The sequence below is a fragment of the Rhineura floridana genome, chromosome 18, assembly GCF_030035675.1.
Source record: "Rhineura floridana isolate rRhiFlo1 chromosome 18, rRhiFlo1.hap2, whole genome shotgun sequence".
NCBI lineage: Eukaryota > Metazoa > Chordata > Lepidosauria > Squamata > Rhineuridae > Rhineura > Rhineura floridana.
This window is the reverse complement of record NC_084497.1, coordinates 22447883-22466633: the sequence shown is the minus strand read 5'-3', so window position 1 is coordinate 22466633 and position 18751 is coordinate 22447883. Positions and strand designations below refer to the sequence as shown.

Sequence of the window (18751 nt, the reverse complement as noted above, 5' to 3'; positions counted from 1 at the left end):
GCCGAAAAGGCTGCCATTGATTGGCTTGAGGGAAAGAGAGCCGCTGGGGCTGAGCTCGGAGCGGAAAGCCTTCAAATTGTCTTCTTCCCAAGGAGCTCAAAGACAGAGCGAGGGGGGCGCAAAGGGAACAGACGTGGGAGAGGAGGCAAGCAGGCAGGCAGGGGAGAAAACCCCCAGAAAGTGGTTGGGGAGTGAGGGAAAAAACTGGGGGGAGAAAACATGGGAAGGGGGAAAATTAGAAGCAACATCTGAAGGAGACACTGGGTTCGTGGAGAAGGCTACTAGCCACAATGGCTACGTTCTCCTTCCTCTGTTGGAGGCAGTGTACTCAGAGTAGATCCACTAAAACAAACAGACCTAAGGTAGTCTATTACTACCACTATTATTTATTACATTGATATCCCACCTTTCCTCCAAGGAGCTCAAGGTGGCAGACAAACATGGTTCTCCTCTTCTAAATTTTATCCTCAGAACAACTCTGTGAATTAGGTTAGGCCGAGAGACGCTGACTGGCCTAAAGTCGGTTTCACCCAGTGAGCTTCATGGCCAAGCAGGGATTTGAACCCTGGTCTCCCAGGCCCCAGTTCAACATTAATTGCAACGGGTCTACTCTGAGTAGGGCTAACACTGGATACATACAACCCAGTATGCCTCTGAATGCCAGTTGCCAGGGATCGCAAGTGGGGAGAGTTGCTGTTGCGCTCAGGTCGCTGGCTCCCATAATGGGTGGCCACTGTGACAAGGGGGTGCTGGACTGGATGGGCCTTTGGCCTGATCTAGCTGCCAGACTCTTCTGTTCTGTTATAATGTTCTGTTCTGTTATACTCTCCTCGGATGGCTTTAAAAGGGGGTTAGATACATTCATAGAGGATAAGGCTAGCAAGGGCTACTAGTTAAGAGGGTTATATATAACCTCCACTGTTGGAGGTGTTGGAAGTGGGGCAAGAGCAACTCCTGTTTTGTTCTTTTGTTTGTGCTCCAGAAGGGAGACAGAGTTCGAGTCCTCCAGATGGATAGGCTTGTTTACTTTTACCTGTGACGCTCTGACTGACCTCCTTCTGTCGCTAGACTGTGAGGTCTCTAGGGAAGCTTACCTGCCCCTCCTCCTTCCGCCTAAGTTCCTGGAAACTGCAAGCGGGGAGAATGTTGCTGTTGCACTCAGGTCCTGACTGCGTGTTTCTCATAGCGGGCATCTGGTAGCCCACGGTGAGAATAGGATGCTGGACTAGATGGACCCTTGGACTGATCCAGCAGCAGCGCTCTTTGTATGTTCTTAGGAGTCAGCACAAGGTGAGTTTCTCCCTCAGTATTAGTGGTAAAGTATATCTCATGAATGATTTTGCCCGCAAGATGGCTGCAGGTTTGAGGCGGCCCTTGACATCTGTTGGGGGCCCTCCTGCATAAGGGATGAGGAAGCTTGCTTTGCAGCAAGATAAGAGTCCCCCCCCAGTTTTTAACTGCTGAAAGGAGAAGCACAACACTTCTTGATGGCAACCTCCAGGCGTCCACCATTTTATTTTTTCCCCCACCGTGACCTGAAGACATTCCTAGTCCTCTCTGGGGACTCAGTCTGGGATCCTCTACATGCAAAGCAGAGGCTCTACCACTAAAGCAATGGTCCTTCCTTTAAGACGTAGGAAGTTGCCTTATACTGAGTCAGACCTATTGGTCCATCTAGCTCACTAGCGTTTACACTGACTGGCAGCAGCCCTCCAGACTTTCAAATGGGGAGTCTCTCCCAGTGCTACCTGGAGATGCCGGGATTGAACCAGGGACCTTCTGCATGCCAAGCAAGTGCTCTGCTACTGAGCTATGGCCCGTCCCCACAGCTGACACAGGGAGAGAAAAATGAATTTGAAAAAAAAACTCAAGGAAAGGATAGAATCGGGGGGGGGGCAAGAATGAGAAAAGGCTAGTGTCTGGGAAATTGGAAGGGGGTGATTTGCACTGCAAAGTCTCCCCTGAGTTCTTAATTGGTTGGGCTCTTCTCCACTACCCCCAACCCTGGGATGCAGCTGTTCCTTAGCCAATTAGTTTCCTACTGCTACAGCGCAAGAGAGAGAGAGAGAGAGAGCACAGCATCTGTAGAACAACAAGTAGTCCTGGAAGCCTGTTCAATACCTTCCTTTAGCATCTGCAGAGGGGGCAGCCCCCTGGTTAATTTATGAGCTGTGACCACATTACCGGCTTAACCTTTATATCGCTGCGCCCTTCAGGCACACTCAGGGGCTGGACCCCTCACTCAACTTCAGGATTCAATGGGATGAAAACACACACACACACATGATGTTAGGTCCATTCAGAGAAGCATCCAGAGCACACCATACATTAGAAGCACCTTTAAAGCCCATGGCTTCCCCCAAAGAATCCTGGGAACTGTTAAAACGCACTGAGCAGGGGGTTGGACTCGATGGCTTTATAGGCCCCTTCCAACTCTACTATTCTATGATTCTAAGAGTGCTGGGAATTGTAGCTTTGTGAGGAAGTTGTGTACTTTGTATGTGTGGTGTCTATGCAGCCAGAGTCAGAACAACAACAGAAAAGGGGTGGGGAGAGGCACTGAATGCAAGAAAACGAGAGAGAAAAGGGTTCTCCAAGTGTCCACCAAAAGTGTATTGTGGTTGCCAATGCCTAACATTGAGCTGTATGTAGCCCTGGCAAAAGCCTGAATAGATTTTTTCCTGCAGTGTTTCAACAAAAAGAGTGGCTCCTGAAGAAGGAAAGCTCTTGTTCCCCAAAATGTGTTATGAACATTTTGGAACAAATCCCACCCTCTAAAAAAGAAAGCTGGTGGTTGAAGTGTTCAGAAACGTGCAACTTCTTTTTCACTTTGATATCATTCCTGGGTGCCTGCCCAGTTTGATCAAAGGCAGTATGCCTTAAGCAGGGAGATAATAACTCAGGTTATCAGATGATAACTGCTATTATATGAATAATGCTGCATGCCATTTCACCTGTACTCTAGGAGAGAGAAGCGAGAAACCTATCTGCATATATCATTTCCCAACGTCTTAGGATCCCAGATTCAAAATCAAACAGCGTGGGAAGGGGATTATCCTGCCAGGATGCAGTGGAGGGGAAACTGCCAACAAGCAGATGAGTATTAAGGACAATTGGAACCACCCCATTCTCAGTTTAAACAAACACCAGACCCACCAGAGTACGGAGGGTGTCCTTGGGTCTCCGGTTCAAACAACTGTTCTTTTCCCGTAGCAGGAAAAGGCGGCAGTGATTGAACCTCTGAAGCTTGACCACCATGGAGTTGGTTTTCTGCTCAGTTTCATGCGATGGCCAATAAAACTAAAGGTTTTTTAAAAACAACAACAGGGAAGATGACAGGGAAGGCAGAAAAGTTAAATCACACTCTCATCTCCAGTGTGGGGTCTAATTGCCTGCTACAACTCCCTGTGGGATCTTAGAAGAAAAGGCAAAAAGGTCGTAGCTCAACCGAATGCAGGTTCAGTTGCCAGCATCTCCAGGCGGGGCATATCCCGTCTGCATCCCTGGGGAGCCAGTACCAGTCAGAGCGGAAAATGCTGGGAGACAGAGTCTGACTCAGTATAAGACAACCTCCGAGATTCCTACATCTTATGGGAACGTAGAAGGTCCCAGGTGCAATCCCCAGCATCTCCAGGTACGGATGGGAAACACTCTTCTCTGAATCCCTGGAGAGCCACTGCCGGTCAGTGTAAACTAGAGCGGCCCTCCGGGTTTCAGTCTACACTGACTGGCAGTGGCTCCCTAGGGATTCAGACAGGAGCTTTCCCCAGCCCTACCTGGAGATGCCGGGGATTGAACTTGGAACCTTCTGCATGCAAGGCAGATGCTCTCACCACTGTGCTACGACTCTTCCCCTATTGCTTGTCTGCTTCCTTCTCCTCTCCTACTCCTGCTCCAACTATGCCAACTTGCTTGACTGTCCTTCTGCATCCTCTTGCCAGCCAAATGTCAACCATGGCCCACAACAGATTCTTGTTCTCCTTATAGGCTCTTCTACGATATCTGTTTCAATAGCTCCAGGTCCCATCCTGCCTGAACTACATGTAAGTGCTCCCTAGGTGCTCCAATGTCTGTGGCCCGACGCCAACAACATTCAGATGTTTAAATAAATAATTTTTAAAAACCGTTTCCATTTGGAAAGCCTGTACATCAGCTGGGGAACAAAAGGAACATTAAAAAATACTGTGATGTGCCATTCACATGCGCACCCCCCCCCACAGGTTGTTTCATCTCTCCCTTGCTTGAATTAATAACATGGGTAGTTCCAATCATTCAGGGATTGTACAATACGGGCAGACCCAACCAATCAGGGATCATATAACATGGGTAGTCCAAACCAATCAGGGATCATATAGGGCAGGGACTCTTAACCTTTTTTGGGTCATGGACCCCTTCGAGAGTCTGATGATAGCTAAGGAACCCCATAAATAAATGAATAAAATTAATTTTATTGCATTGGAAATTTTTTATTTTTTTGCACCTGGTTCACGAATCCCCTGAAGTGCATTCACAGACCTCCTAGAGGTCCATAGACCACAGGTTAAGAACCCCTAACATAGGGGAAGGCTGATGTTATAGTCAGTGTGGTGTATGAGTAAGAGCATCCCCTACAGACATGCAAGTGGATCACGCTCTTCTTTTGACAAGCGCTGTCTCCATATAAGCTTACCCCCTCCTCCAACCGGCCCCTCTTTGCTTTTTTGCATGCTCTGGCAGAGTGAATTAGCCAAACTGGATAGAAAGGATTGGATTTGTTTACAGACACGCAGCAAGCTTCTCAGAGAAGCTCTAAGTCTGTGTTTGATGTGCAAACCGCCGGCTTTTGCCACCGTGCCTTTGTCAGGCGGGGGCCCGGCTCTTGTGCTCATCCCCTTTTGTGTGTCGCTCTCAATTAAGATTAGAAAGGGCCTTATGCCATCATCCTCCCCTCTCGCACAAAGAGAAAATCCCTTTGTGGCAGGGGAACAGCACCTTGTAGGCAGCTTCGCATTTATCTGATCCGTGAGGGGGGGGGGAGTGGGGAGGGGGTGTGAAGAGTGGCAGGAAGCGGGAGGTGGCAAGGAGAGTCTGTACAAAAGTCTACAGATGCAAAGCTCCATAGGAACAATTTCAAATTCTGCAACGTGTGGAAGCAAGGAAGGAGGGGGAAAAAGGGGGATAGGCCCTGCAATCAAGAACAAATTAAAGCAAATTTTTTGAGATCGGTATTTTTCTTTTGCATTCTTCTGGTGCAGATTTGCAGGACAGGAGACAATCTAATTATCAGTAGCCACGGTCTACAAAGCAGGCAATATTGGACAGACTATGCAGTATATAAACTAAGGCTGGGGAATCCTTTTCAGCCCGAGGGGTGGGCATTCCCTTCTGGGTAAGCTTCCAGGGGCCACATGCCAGGGGTGGGTGGGGACAGAGGCTGATGTGTGCGGAGCAACAGATGTCAGTGTTACCATAGAATCATAGAATAGTGGAAGGGGCCTATAAGGCCATCAAGTCCAACCCCTGCTCAATGCAGGAATCCAAATCAAAGCATTCCCGACAGATGGCTGTCCAGCTGCCTCTTGAAGGCCTCCAGTGTCGGAGAGCCCACTACCTCTCTAGGTAATTGATTCCATTGTCGTGTGGCTCTAACAGTTAGGACGTTTTCCCTGATGTTCAGTCGAAATCTGGCTTCCTGCAACTTGAGCCCATTCTTCCGTGTCCTGCACTCTGGGACGATGGAGAAGAGATCCCGGCCCTCCTCTGTGTGACAACCTTTCATGTACCTTTGTACAGCAGGCTAGTTTCTACACACACTCACAACACCCTTCTCTTATCTTCCATCCAGGCACGCAAGAGGCATGATCAGACACATCTCAGCCATTCTGGGGAAGTGAGAGAAAAAAGTAGCCAGAGGGGGAGGCACCCACAGCACGCACTCAAAAATCCAAAAAGTGCCCCCACAGGCTTAAAAAGGGTGGAGTCCCTGTAGAGTCAAGTGCATATACCTGCTTGTAGTAGAATAACCCACCTGTTGCAACACGGGCCTTTGTTGAAGGTGAGTAGGGCTATACCAGCTATTTTTTGGGGGGAGGGGAAACAAATGCCACCCGTACCACATTCCAAGGCATGACGCAACAGTGTAGGAGGAGTTACAGGACTCGCTTTACGACATGCCCCACCCACCAAGTCCCAGGCAAGACCCACTCCTGAAGCTGCAGCTCCTCCTTGCAGGCACCAAACATCCCTGCGCTTTTCATGAGTAGCAGCACCAGCAACCATCGAGGCCTCTGCAGTAACCGTTCAGTATATTAAGTGTGACAGTGTGGATGTAAGAACCCAAGAGGAGCCTGGCTGCTGGATCAGGCCAGTGGCCCACCTAGCCCAGCATCCTGTTCTTGCAGTGGCCACCCAGATGTCTTTCTCGAAAGCTTGCAAGCAGGACCTGAGTGCAAGAGCAGCGTCCCCTCCTGTGGTTCCCAGCAACTGGTATTCAGAGGCACACTGAACTGTGTTCAGTTCTCAAAAGCTACTGCCGTTTCCTTTACATAACACTTCTATAAGGCAGAGGAAGGCAATGGTGAGCCCCCTCTGAATTCCGCTTACCATGAAAACCCTATTCATAGGGTTGCCATACGTCGGAATTGACTTGAAGGCAGTCCATTTCCATTTCTTCTATAAGGCATGCTCTGCTTGAAAGATGGTGGTGGTGGCAGCTTAAATTACAGAAAAACTGGGCTGGCAGCACAGGGCTGGGGGAGAAATTCGATTCAGTTCATATTTAAAGGCAAATCTACCTAATTTGCACCTTCTGAAACTACGCATGAAGCAAAATGCAGCCAGCCTTTGAAATTTTAGCTTTCGAACCGTAATGGTGATTTATGTTTATGAGGACTTCTGTTTTCATGAGGACTTAAAAAAATCACAAACTGATAGGGAAATGTGGAAAACCCAACTTATAAGACTGGAAAAACGAGAAACCAAAACGGACAGGTTCACCCATCGCTAGCCGAGAGTTAGCCAGGACATTTTTTCCAGCTATGCTCATTGGTTTAATTTAGCCTCGTCTTCAGTGGATTTCATCAGCAAGACAATGTTTGAGTGTGTTTAATAACACCCCCCCAACCCCCCCCCCCACGTAGCACAATCCTACCTCTGCATTCTTGCACAGAGAGCGAAGCCAAGCCCTAGCAATAATTATAATAAATCTTTTGCTGCCGGGCAGGGAGGGGGGGGGGCTGCCTCACTCCATGATTAAGAGATCCCTGTAATACCTTACAGTTCCCAGTGGGCTGGGCAGAGCGAGATATAGCTAAGCATTGCATCAAACACGTTAAGAATATCTCAATCATTAAGCGGCAACCCACGGCAGCTCCGAGAGCAATCGATGGGGCAATTAGATTTTATCAGCGCCAGCTTCTCTCCCAACATCCCACACCCTACCCTCCTCTCTCACATGTACTGGCTGGGCAGAAGGCCAAGTTGTACCTGTCTGATTGGGGGGTGTCCTCCCCTCTGTGAAAATACAAGGCACCCCACCCCTTTTTATTTTTATTATATTTATTCAACAACATAAGAAGAGTCCTGTGGGATCAGGCAAGTGGCCCATCGAGTTCAACATCCTAAACTCATGGTGGTCAACCAGATGCCCCAATGGGAAGCCTGCAAGCAGGACCTAAGCGCAAGAGCAGTGTCCCTCCTGCAGTTTCCCGCAACTAGTATTCAAAGCCATACTGCCTCCGAACGTGGAGGGACAGCGTAGGTTGGTAGCCACTGATGAATAAGCCTTCTCCTCCATGTCCCTGTCTAATCCTCTTTTAAAGCCATCCAAGTTGGTGGCCACCACTGCATCTTGAGGGAGTGAATTCCATCGTTCAGCTATGTGCTGTGTGAAACAGTACTTTTGCCTGTGTGGAATCTTCCAGCTGCTCAGTGCATCTATGTATTCGTACTAAAGATTATTTTGCTTTTCAGGTGTCATGTGTTAATAATTGGGAGGGGGCATATTCAACTACAAACAGGGCCCCTCCAGACATCCTTTTTATTGTGCATTCATAGTTATGGTGTTGAGGCAGTTATAACGCGATCTTGCTTTCAGTACTGGTTTGCGCCTGCAAAAGTTCCGGAGCAGGCATTTATTTATTTTTATTTATTTTTTAAATTGATATCTCGCCCTTCCTCCTAGGAGGAGCCCAGGGTGGCAAACAAAGGCTTTATTTCCAATCAATGCACGTCTCATTTGCTTCCTACTGAAACCCAGGAACTCTTTATAGCACCAACGTTCTGGGGCTGAGTACACATAGATTGTGTCCTATGTGACCTCGAGCCAGTCACGCTCTCTCACAGCTCAACCTGCCTCACAGACTTGTCCTGAAAATAAAATGAGGGCAGACCATGCATGCCACCTTAAGCTCCTGAGGAAGTGAGGGATGCAAATGCCCTAAATAAAATTATTAAGTACTAGGGGCTGGCGTTCCTGCACACTCTTCAGCCCAGGTAACCCCCTCTTGCCAAACCACCCAATGTTGCAATGCCACCTTGCTCACCTAAAGCTGGCCTGCCTCACACCCACATGGGCTCCGCAGTTGGTTGTTTGCACGTCCAACTGCCTTCCTGCCTGCCTTGCTGCTGCCGTTGGCTGGCCAATTAGAATGAGGTGGTAAGAGGAGCAGCGCGGGAAGGAGGAAAGCAGCAAGATGCAGAGGGAAGCTGGCCTGGTAATCTGCCACTTTTGGCCGCCTTTCTCCTTCCTGCGCTGTTTCTCCTGCTGGACCGTCTCTTCAGTGCAATTGGCTGGGAGGCGGCAGCCACACTGTAGTTCATAGTGCCACCTGTCTGGGGCAAAGAGAACTGCAGCAAGATGATTTCTTACATTTTAATGTATCTAGAGATAGAAATAGCCACAGCAGAAGACTTGGACAGTCCTCACCACGCATCCCCACTTGCTGCCTCTCTGGATCCTTAGCAGTTATCTTTATGCTCCCCCTCTCCACCCTTCAGGGGTTAGTTATATTCTGAGTCACCAGGTCACAGGAAGCTGCCTTATACTTGGTCTGGCCACTGACCCATTTAGCTCAGTATTGTCCACATTGACTGGCAGATGCTCTCTAGGATTTCAGACAAGGATCTCTTCCTGCTCTAACAGGAGATGACAGGGATTGAACCTGGGACCCTCTGTATGCAAAGCAGATGCTCTACCTCTGAGCTATGGCCCTTCCCTTAAGACATAGGAACACGGGAAACCACCTTATACTGAGTCAGACCATTGGTCCATCTAGCTCGGTACTGTTTACACTGACTGGCAGCAGCTCTCCAGGGTTTCAGACAGGTTGAATATTACCAGCCCTACCTGTGGATGCTGTGGACTGAACCCGGAACCTTCAGTATGGCAAAGCAGACGCTCTACCTCTGAGGGATATCTCTTCCCCTCATCAGCTGCTTGTGAAAATAAAGAGAGCTGACAACAGGACCGACAGTATCACTTGTTGCAGTCGGTCTTTCAGAAGCCAGCCCACCTCTTTCCCACCAGTGCTGTCAATGGGAGGAAGGCCCAGCAAGAGATACAACCTGCCTTTCAATCTCTCTCGTTCAACAGGAAGATAAGCCGGAGCCTGCTAAACCCCACAAAGGTCAGACCACAGCATAAAGTCGAGCCAGCCACTCAAACAAGGGGGCTGGCAGGGATGGAGGCACTATGCGACAAGCTTCTGATTAATGCAATTACAAACCCAGCCAAGGTCTCTTTCTGCTTCACTGCCTGCTAAACCCTCTCCAGAGGCTGCTTTGCTTCTCTGGCAGAGCATGCTCTGAACATACAGGCCTCCCGCCGAGAGGGTAAAAACCAAGGAGAGGCTTGGAATGGGCCAGGTAGGAGCTAAACAAAATTGGTCTTCCTATGTCCCTGACAGCAGCCAAGCATCCAGGGGCAGGGACAAAATACACAGGTGAGGAGGAGGGGGAAGAGGTGAGGACAAGCGCTTACCTGCTGCTCCCAAGCCAACATCCAAGCTGCTTCTCTTGAATTCGCACCGGTTCTGGGTCTCTGGCATAACGAGCTGGCGGCTCTGGTGGAGGTTGGAGATGAAGGAGGTGAGGTCGTTGTCCCGGCTGTGAGAGGAAGAAGACGGAAGAAAGGGGTTCACTTACACAACCAAGTGCTGGCAAGCATCTGCTTAGGCTGTTTGACCTGACCTGCTCCACAAGTTCACCCCATGATATATTAAGGGCCCCTCTGCGTTGTGCAATCATGACGATTTGCGCTCATGATGCTATCAGGGAGGCCACACGAGATCCCACCCCTTGTGTGCCTGCAAAAGTTACGGGGCAGACATACTGCCTCATTTCCAGTCAATGCACTTCCTGTAGTTTCCTCCTGGAATCCTGTCACTTTTTATACCCCAAGTGTTCTGGTTCATTTTTGTCTTGCTTCCAGGCAGCAGCGACGTGGCTGCACTGAGAAAGCATAGCAGAACAAACGAAAGCAGGGTGCAACTATCACAAACACACCATTATTAAGAACATGTTGCAGAATGCACCCACAATAAAAGAGCAGTCCGGAGGGGCCTTAAAAAAAGTAACATTCATGTTTCCTGTTCCCCTTCAGTATTGACCTCCTTGTGTTGTTACACAAGTTCTTCCTTCTTGCTGCCTGTATTTTTAAAACTGTAGTTCAAGCCAAGACCACCTTCGCCCGTATCTGTTTTAAACCGTTTTTAATGATGCATTTTATATTGTTGTGACCTGCCCTGGGACCTATTGGTGAAGGGCAGTGGGTAACAACAACAACAACAAATCAGGTTGGTGGGGTTGCAGAACAGAGCTCTTTTGGTGGTGGCTCCGCATCTGTGGAATATGCTTCCACCTGAGATCAGGCAAGCTTCAACCAGGCTCTGAAGACACATCTGGTCTCCACTGCTTTTATGGAGCAACTGTAAGCAGGCTATGGACATGGTGGTGCTCTTTTCTTCTATCTCTGTTGCAAGTGACGCTTTTTGGGTTACAAGCTGTCACTGCTTGTTGTCTCATGTTATGAACGTACATTTGCATATAACAGGGGTGGGGAACCTCTTTCAGCGAGAAGGTTGGATCTGTATCTGGCCAAGGCCAGAGGCGAAGGAGGCAGGGCTAAAACAAACCTCTTTCCTTGCCAAAGGGCCTCGACAACCCTGAAGCCGTCATTAGTCTAGAGACATTCCCCCAATACATATAGATTTGTTTATATTTTTTTTAAGGGGGAAGGGTTTTAACTCAGTGGTAGAGCATCTGCTTGGCATGCAGAAGGTTCCGTCTCTGGCATCTCTAGGTAAGGGCTGAGAGAGCCTGAAATCTTTGAGAGCTGCTGCCAGTCAGTGTAAACAATATTGAGCTAGATGAACCCGTGGTATGACTCAGTATAAGGCAGCTTCCTACGTGTGTATATGTCATATATAACAAAGATATTTGGGGGGAAGAGCAATGTCAACACCAGAGTTCTTGAGGTCTTCCAGCAAGACATTATCTGCAGCAGCCCTCACCCCTTGACCTGGAAGAAGTAAGGGGAGCATAAGCTGAAAGTTATCTCCCAGTGCTTCCAACCTGCCTAGGTGTTCCGTTTAAATAAAGGGAGAGCCTGCAGTGCTGCTGAAATGCTGGTGCCCAGTCACCCACCTCTGGAGCCAGCGCTGACAATTCCTGCTACAGTTTTAGAATGTCAGGAACACCAGTGAATTCTGACAGTCATCTAGGTGAGATTGTTGGCATTTGCTGGTGTGTTTTCCCCAAAAAAACCCAGATATCTATCTACAGACGCATTATTCAGAAAGCCAGCATTCAGATGTACCATAAACGTCAACATTCACCAAATTTCAAACTTCAAACATTCACCGCGATACTCTTCTCAGTCTATACCATGGTCGTAATTCTGATGAGCAATGAGATCTTGTTTTCCCCCTTAATGCAGTGCAACTGTGCCAACCGTTTCTGAGGCTGACCTCTTTCATTTGCCTCAACTTAACTTGGTAGCTCTGAAGACTGGCCCACATGTATCTAAATCTCCTGTGATATGACGTTTGGCAGGCCCTGTAAGAAAACCTTTCCACACGTGCAGATGAGATATAAACACACACACACACACACCCTTATGTATAAGGACATGCAGTATTAAAGAACATACAATTGTAGACTCATTTGCATTTCATTCCATCAATTGAGATTCTACAAACCACCCATATTCCAAGCTGTAAAGAACTCAAGTTACCAATTGGTTGCATTTTAGAGGGCCAGCCTCTAAATGCTGCAAGCCAGCTCTAGGATAAACTCTCTTCGTTTAGAGCCACCCAAAGACTGTAGCTCAGTGGTATAGCATCTGCCTCGCATGTAGAAGATTTCAGGTACAATCCCAAGCATCTCCAGGTTGGGCTGGGAATGCCTGAAACCCTAGAGGACTACTGATGGGCCGTGTAGACAATACTGAGCTAGATGGACCAAGAGTCTGACTCCATATAAGGCAGCTTCCTATGTCTATCTAGTCCAGCAGTCTGCCTGCAACAGACCCCATCTGATTCCCCTGGGACTGTTTTCAGCATAAAGCAATCCCCCAAACTGCCAGCATTTTGAGAAAAAAGAGTTTGGGGATTAAGATTGACAACCCTCAGAAACATCACAATGTCCAGTCCATTCAGACAAAAACATGACAAGCTGCAAGTCTTATTAGTCTTGGTATTATTATTTATCACTTATCAAACGTCTAAACTTTTCTGACGCTGTACAGATATTTTAAAAAGACAAGACAGTTCCTGCCTGTAGGCTCACAATTAATAGAGATGACACGAAAAGGGGAGGGGGAAGAGGAACAGGGAGGAAAGCAAGGAAATTCAGGCAACAATTCTTGAATAACATCATCTCAGTAGCATTATCTGATCTAGACAGGTGGGCTCCCTTTCCTTTAAGAACACATACATGCACACAACCCATCAGCTCTACTTCCTGACTGGTAGAAAGAGGAGACATAAGCAAACTCACAACCCTGGGGTAACCAGTCCACTTGAGTGCCTTCCCAGGATGTGGAGGCTCCATTTAGCCATGACAGCTAGCAGCATTCATTGGACCTAACGTCCATCAATTTGTCTTCTCCCTTTCATATTCCAGAGACTACAAAGACGTGAAAACATTCCAGAACATTAAAGAATTAAGTCAAAGACTTCCACAAATTTGCCTTCACCTCTCTGTTTTCCAAGGACTACAGAGACTTGAAAATGTTCCACAACACCAAAGAATTAAGCCAAAGACCTCAACAAATTTCTCTTCCCCCATCCAAGGACTACAGAGGTGTGAAAACATTGCACAATAGTAAAAAATCAAACCAAAAATCTCCACAGATTTCTCTTCTCCCCTCCGTGTTCCAAGGACTACAGAGGCAAGAAAACATTCCACAACATTAAAGAATTAAGCCAAGGACAGTTCCCAAGAAGGGTCATACTCACACAGCCAGTGGCCTCACTCTGCGCATCGGCAAGATGCAGCACATGACCGCCCATTCACTGGTTCTACAAAGACTACCCTCACTTGGGACTGCTGGGGTGACAGGATTGAGCATTATCTGCCAAATTACCTAGCAACCGCCTCTCTTTATATAGCCCTCCCGGACACCGCATCCCTCCGTGGCTCGGACCAGGAGTGCTGAGGAGCTGCTCCAATGATCCCGTCCAGAGTGTGGGAGAAAAGGGGGGGGGGAGAGAGCTAATCTCCAGCCCAGCATTCTGCTTAATCAGATAAAGTTTATGACAGAAAAGTCATTAGATGTAGGTGCTGTCGATGGGTGTCTGACTCTGGATTTTCAGACGATGGCAGGCTTGTATGTCATCTGTTCTCCTGTGCCTCATCCCTTGCTGCTCTGCTCTGCCCTGCCAAACCTGTATATTACCCACAATCCCACCCCTTTTACCTACCCAGTTTGTTCAAGGTGGAATCATCTTTATGCAATCCCTAGAGTTACGGCTTACAGGAAACCCTCCTCTCCCTACCTGCCCCCACAACACCACAAGCAAGCAATTTCAAGGCTTATCCTTGCCTAGATGCCACCTTTGAGATGCATTATGCAAAATACTTCTAAAGAAGTTTAGGGGATTAATTTGAAGCGATTATCGGTTCCTCTTAATCATGCAAATCAATATCTCCGGATGTCAGGGACAGAGGGCAGATAAAAGCTGTCATCAGCACAACAGGAAAAGGAGGCTATTGGAGGGTGGGGGAGGGAAGTTTGACATGGTGGACATACCAGCGGGTTTAATAGGCTTATGACCCAACCACCACACCAGGCTCTGTGCCCCTGTTTTCTTTCAGATGCACTGATCACAGGGATGGTATTTCTGGTGAGCACAATGTTCCATGGCCTGGCTTATGCAGAAAGCAAAATGACGTTTCTAAAGTGGAACTGCGCCACTTAAGACTGAAAACTGTGAGGTGTGGAGGAATCGAAGCTTTGAATGCTTCTCTACATTCCATACATTTTGCTTAACACCATCACTATCATCATTATTATTACTATTTGGTTTTACTACATGTCCTTCGCGATAAGATCCCAGGGCGGGTTACTACAAAAAATTACAACATTAAAATTAGTTTTAAAACACACACACACACACAATTTGCAATCACAAGAAGATGGCAGGGTCTAGAATATGTACACCGCAGGTGTCAAAAGCCAGGGCAAAGAGGTGTGTCTTCAGCGTCCACTGGAAGGTATACAATGGTATTAGCTGTACCATTATTGGGGAGGAATTCCGCAATTTAGGGGCTGCCACAGAGAAAGCTGTTAGGAGTTCCTGAGTGTTGTGAGAGCATAGATAATCCCCACTGCGACCTCTGCTCCCACTTTTGGGCTGGGCAAGGATTTGCAGGAACAGCCCCTCCTTTTTTCTGTTGAGGGTTGGATTCCCTTGGGGAGAATATATCAGGAGCTGTATGCTGGGGTGGGTGGGAAGGGGTTGCCTCTTTCCTCCATCCCTCCTCTGTCAGCCTGCTCACTTGTCTGCACGCGACTCCATCCATGCAAATTCTTTGTCACTGGTGGTGGCTGAAAGGTAACTACTTCAATGCAAATTGCACTAACTTATCCCCATAGGAATGGGTCATGTTGCTGTCCAGGAAGGCCCACATCTGAAGAGAGCCCTCTGTGCAGAATGTTTTATCCTCATTTTGCAGGCTAGGCTCCCAACTTTTCTTTTTAAACTATTCCTCCAAAACAGACGTTCTCCAACTCGATGCCCCATGCTGCCAGGACGGTTGTTGGGAGTTGAAGTCCAAAACATCTGGAAGGTGGCAGGTTGAAAAAGGCTGCTCCACAAGAATCCAGCAAAGGTCATCCTGGCGGAAGCAGGAAACTTTCTGCCGCACTGGGGAAAGGTGCTGCATTAAAATTACTGTCGGTTGTTGCTCTAGGTCCAGGCAGTGTGAACGGAGGAAGCTGCCTTCGATCAAGTCAGACCACTGGCCCACCTAGTTCAGAATGGCCAACACCAGGGGTATGGAACCTCAGGCCTGGGGGCAAAATGCAGCCCTTCAAGCCTCTCTACCTAGCCCTTCAGACTCTCCCTAGCCACTACCACCCCGGCCATGCACCTCACCAGCCGTACGTTGCACCCTCCTTGAGTGTTTTTTGTCTGGCTGAAACGCGTCCTTAAGAATGTAAGAAGAGCCTGCTGGATCAGGCCAGTGGTCCATCATCCTGTTCTTACAGTGGCCAACCAGATGCCCCAATGGGAAGCCCACAAGTAGGACCTGAGCGCAAGAGCAACTCTCCCCTCCTGAGGTTTTCAGCAACTGGTTTTCGGAAGCATACGGCCTCCAATTACAGAGGAAGAGCAGAGCTATCATGGTTAGCAGTCACTGATAGCCTTCTACTTCATGAATTTGTCTAATCTTCTTTTGAAAGCCATCCAAATTGGTGGCCATCACTGCCTCTGGTGGGAGCAAATTCCATAGTTTAAGCATTCACTGTGTGAAGAAGTAAGTCTTTCTTTTGACTGTCCAGAATCTTTGAAATCTGAATTGGCACAAGGCAGCAGTCATAGGCGAGCAAGGAAGTTTAAAAATAACAGAACGGCATCACATGAGAGCCTTCAAACTAGGAGGGCCAGCCTGGAAAGAAAGGATAGATGCCCTCCTTTAAAGCAAGACACCCTTCCTTCTAATGAACATTGCAAACTTGGGTGGCTTTTAACCAATATTCCACACCCTCCCTCCCCCAAATATGCACACAAAATCAGATTAGCCGTCTGATCCCTTCCAGCAGCATATTATTTTTATATATATATACATATATATATATATATACACACATATATATATATATATACATATACATATATATATATACATATACATATATATATATATACATATATATACATATATACACACACACACACACACACACACACACACACACACACACACACACACACACACACACACACACACACACACACACACACACACACACACACACACACACACAGATTAGAGAAGGAGGCCTAAGAGAGAGATAGGTATCTCCTGAGAGGTTGAGGAGACGACAGATAATCTCCTGAAGGACTGAAGGCTGCCGTAACCATTTTCAATTTGTGCAATTCTCTCCCTCCACCCGCATTTTGCTAATTAATGCTTTAGAAGGTTTCCAGTGTTGACAGCACAGAGGAGAAAAGGGAGGGTGGAATGCAGAAGGAACATTCAATCTCTCACACAAATAAATCAAACTATGTCCCCCATCTAACAGTTTTACTGATAAGTAATGGCTCCTTCACATATTACACAGCATCAGGAATGTGTGAGAAAAATGGGACCTGTAACAAAATGTTGCAGTGTAGAATGCTTGAGTTAAGGGTCTGTATCCAGTTTTAGTCCTAGTCAGAACACAGCCACTGAAGTTAATAGACATTACCAACTTAGGTTCATTAATTTCAATAGGTCTACTCTGAATACAGAATACGGAAAGCAGAATTGGACCAAGATGAAGGAGGTGTGAAAATTGGAGAGAGAAATAACAATAATTTAAGATATGCAAACAATACCATACTACTAGCAGAAACAAGTAATGATTTGAAACGAATGCTGATGAAAGTTAAAGAGGAAAGCACAAAAGCAGGACTATAGCTGAACGTCAAGAAGACACAAGTAATGACAAAGAAAATTTATGTAACTTTAAAGCTGACAATGAGGACATGGAACTTGTCAAGGATTATCAATACCTCGGCACAGTCATTAACCAAAATGGGAACAATAGTCAAGAAATCTGAACAAGGCTAGGACTGGGGATGGCAGCTGTGAGAGAACTAGAAAAGGTCCTCAAAAGCAAAGATGTATCACTGAACACTAAAGTCAGGACCATTCAGACCATGGTATTCCCGATCTCTATGCATGGATGTGAATGTTGGACAGTAAAAAAAGCGGATAAGAGAAAAATCAGCTCATTTGAAATGTGGTGTTGGAGGAGAGCTTTGCAGATACCATGGACCTCAAAAAAATTGGGTGTTAGAACAAATTAAACCAGAACTATCACTAGAAGCTAAAAGGATTAAACTGAGGTTATCATACTTTGGACACATAATGAGAAGACATGATTCACTAGACAAGACAATAATGCTGGGAAAAACAGAAGGGAGTAGAAAAAGAGAAAGGCCAAACAAGAGATGGATTGATTCCATAAAGAAAGCCACAGACCTGAACTTACAAGATCTGAACAGGGTGGTTTATAACAGACACTATTGGAGGTCGCTGATTCATAGGGTTGCCATAAGTCAAAATCAATTGGAAGGCACATAACACACACACACTGAGTAGGACTTGGTTGCCCAAAGGTTCTCTATGGCAGTCCATAAGCAATGGAACTCCCCCCCCCCACACACACACAAAGAAGCGCCTTTGGCACCTTCACTGTATAGCTCCCATCTTACGTTGAAGGCACCTCTCTCTTTGCCCTGGCTTTTGACACTTGAGATGTCTATTTTTTATTTATTTAATTTGTATCCCGTCCTTCCTCCCAGCAGGAGCCCAGGGCGGCAAACAAAGCACTAAAACACTTTAAAACATCATAAAAACAGACCTTAAAGTACATTAAAACAAAAAAAGTCAAATACATTTTTAAAAAGCTTTAAAAACATCTGTAAAAAGGGGTTAAAACATATTAACAAGCAATTCTAACACAGACGCAGACTGGGATAGGTCTCAACTTAAAAGGCTTGTTGAAAGAGGAAAGTCTTCAAAAGGCACTGAAAAGATAGCAGAGATGGCGCCTGCCTAATATTCAAAGGGAGGGAATTCCACAGGGTAGGTTCCGCCACACTAAAGGTCCGTTTCCTATGTTGTGCGGACTGGACCTCCTGATAAGATGGTATCTGCAGGAGGCCCTCACTTACAGAGCGCAGTGATTGACTGGGTATATAAGGGGTAAGACGGTCTTTCAGGTATCCTGGTCCCGAGCTGTATAGGGCTTTTTACACCAAAACTAGAACCTTGAACTTGGCCCAGTAGCAAATGGGCAGCCAGTGCAATTCTTTCAGCAGCGGGGTGACATGTTGGCGATACCCTGCTCCAGTGAGCAGTCTCGCCGCCGCATTTTGCACCAGCTGCAGCTTCCGGACCAACCTCAAGGGCAGCCCCACATAGAGCACATTACAGTAATCCAGCCTAGAGGTGACCAGTGTGTGGACAACAGTGGTCACGCTATCCCAGTCCAGAAACGGCTGCAGTTGTCTCACCAGCCAAAGCCGGTAAAGGGAACTCCTAGCCACGGAGGTCA

At 47.2% G+C, this 18751-nt stretch overlaps 1 protein-coding gene across 3 annotated transcripts in view; it reads right to left on the bottom strand.

Moving 5' to 3' along the window:
* The window catches only part of SAMD11 (sterile alpha motif domain containing 11), a 203160-nt gene that overhangs the window by 83356 nt on the left and 101053 nt on the right, over nucleotides 1–18751 (bottom strand). For all 3 annotated transcript variants that reach the window (XM_061601276.1, XM_061601277.1, XM_061601278.1), the window contains one exon: nucleotides 9959–10083. In XM_061601276.1, coding sequence (XP_061457260.1) covers nucleotides 9959–10083 — 125 coding nt within the window. The remainder of the gene's footprint in view (nucleotides 1–9958; nucleotides 10084–18751) is intronic.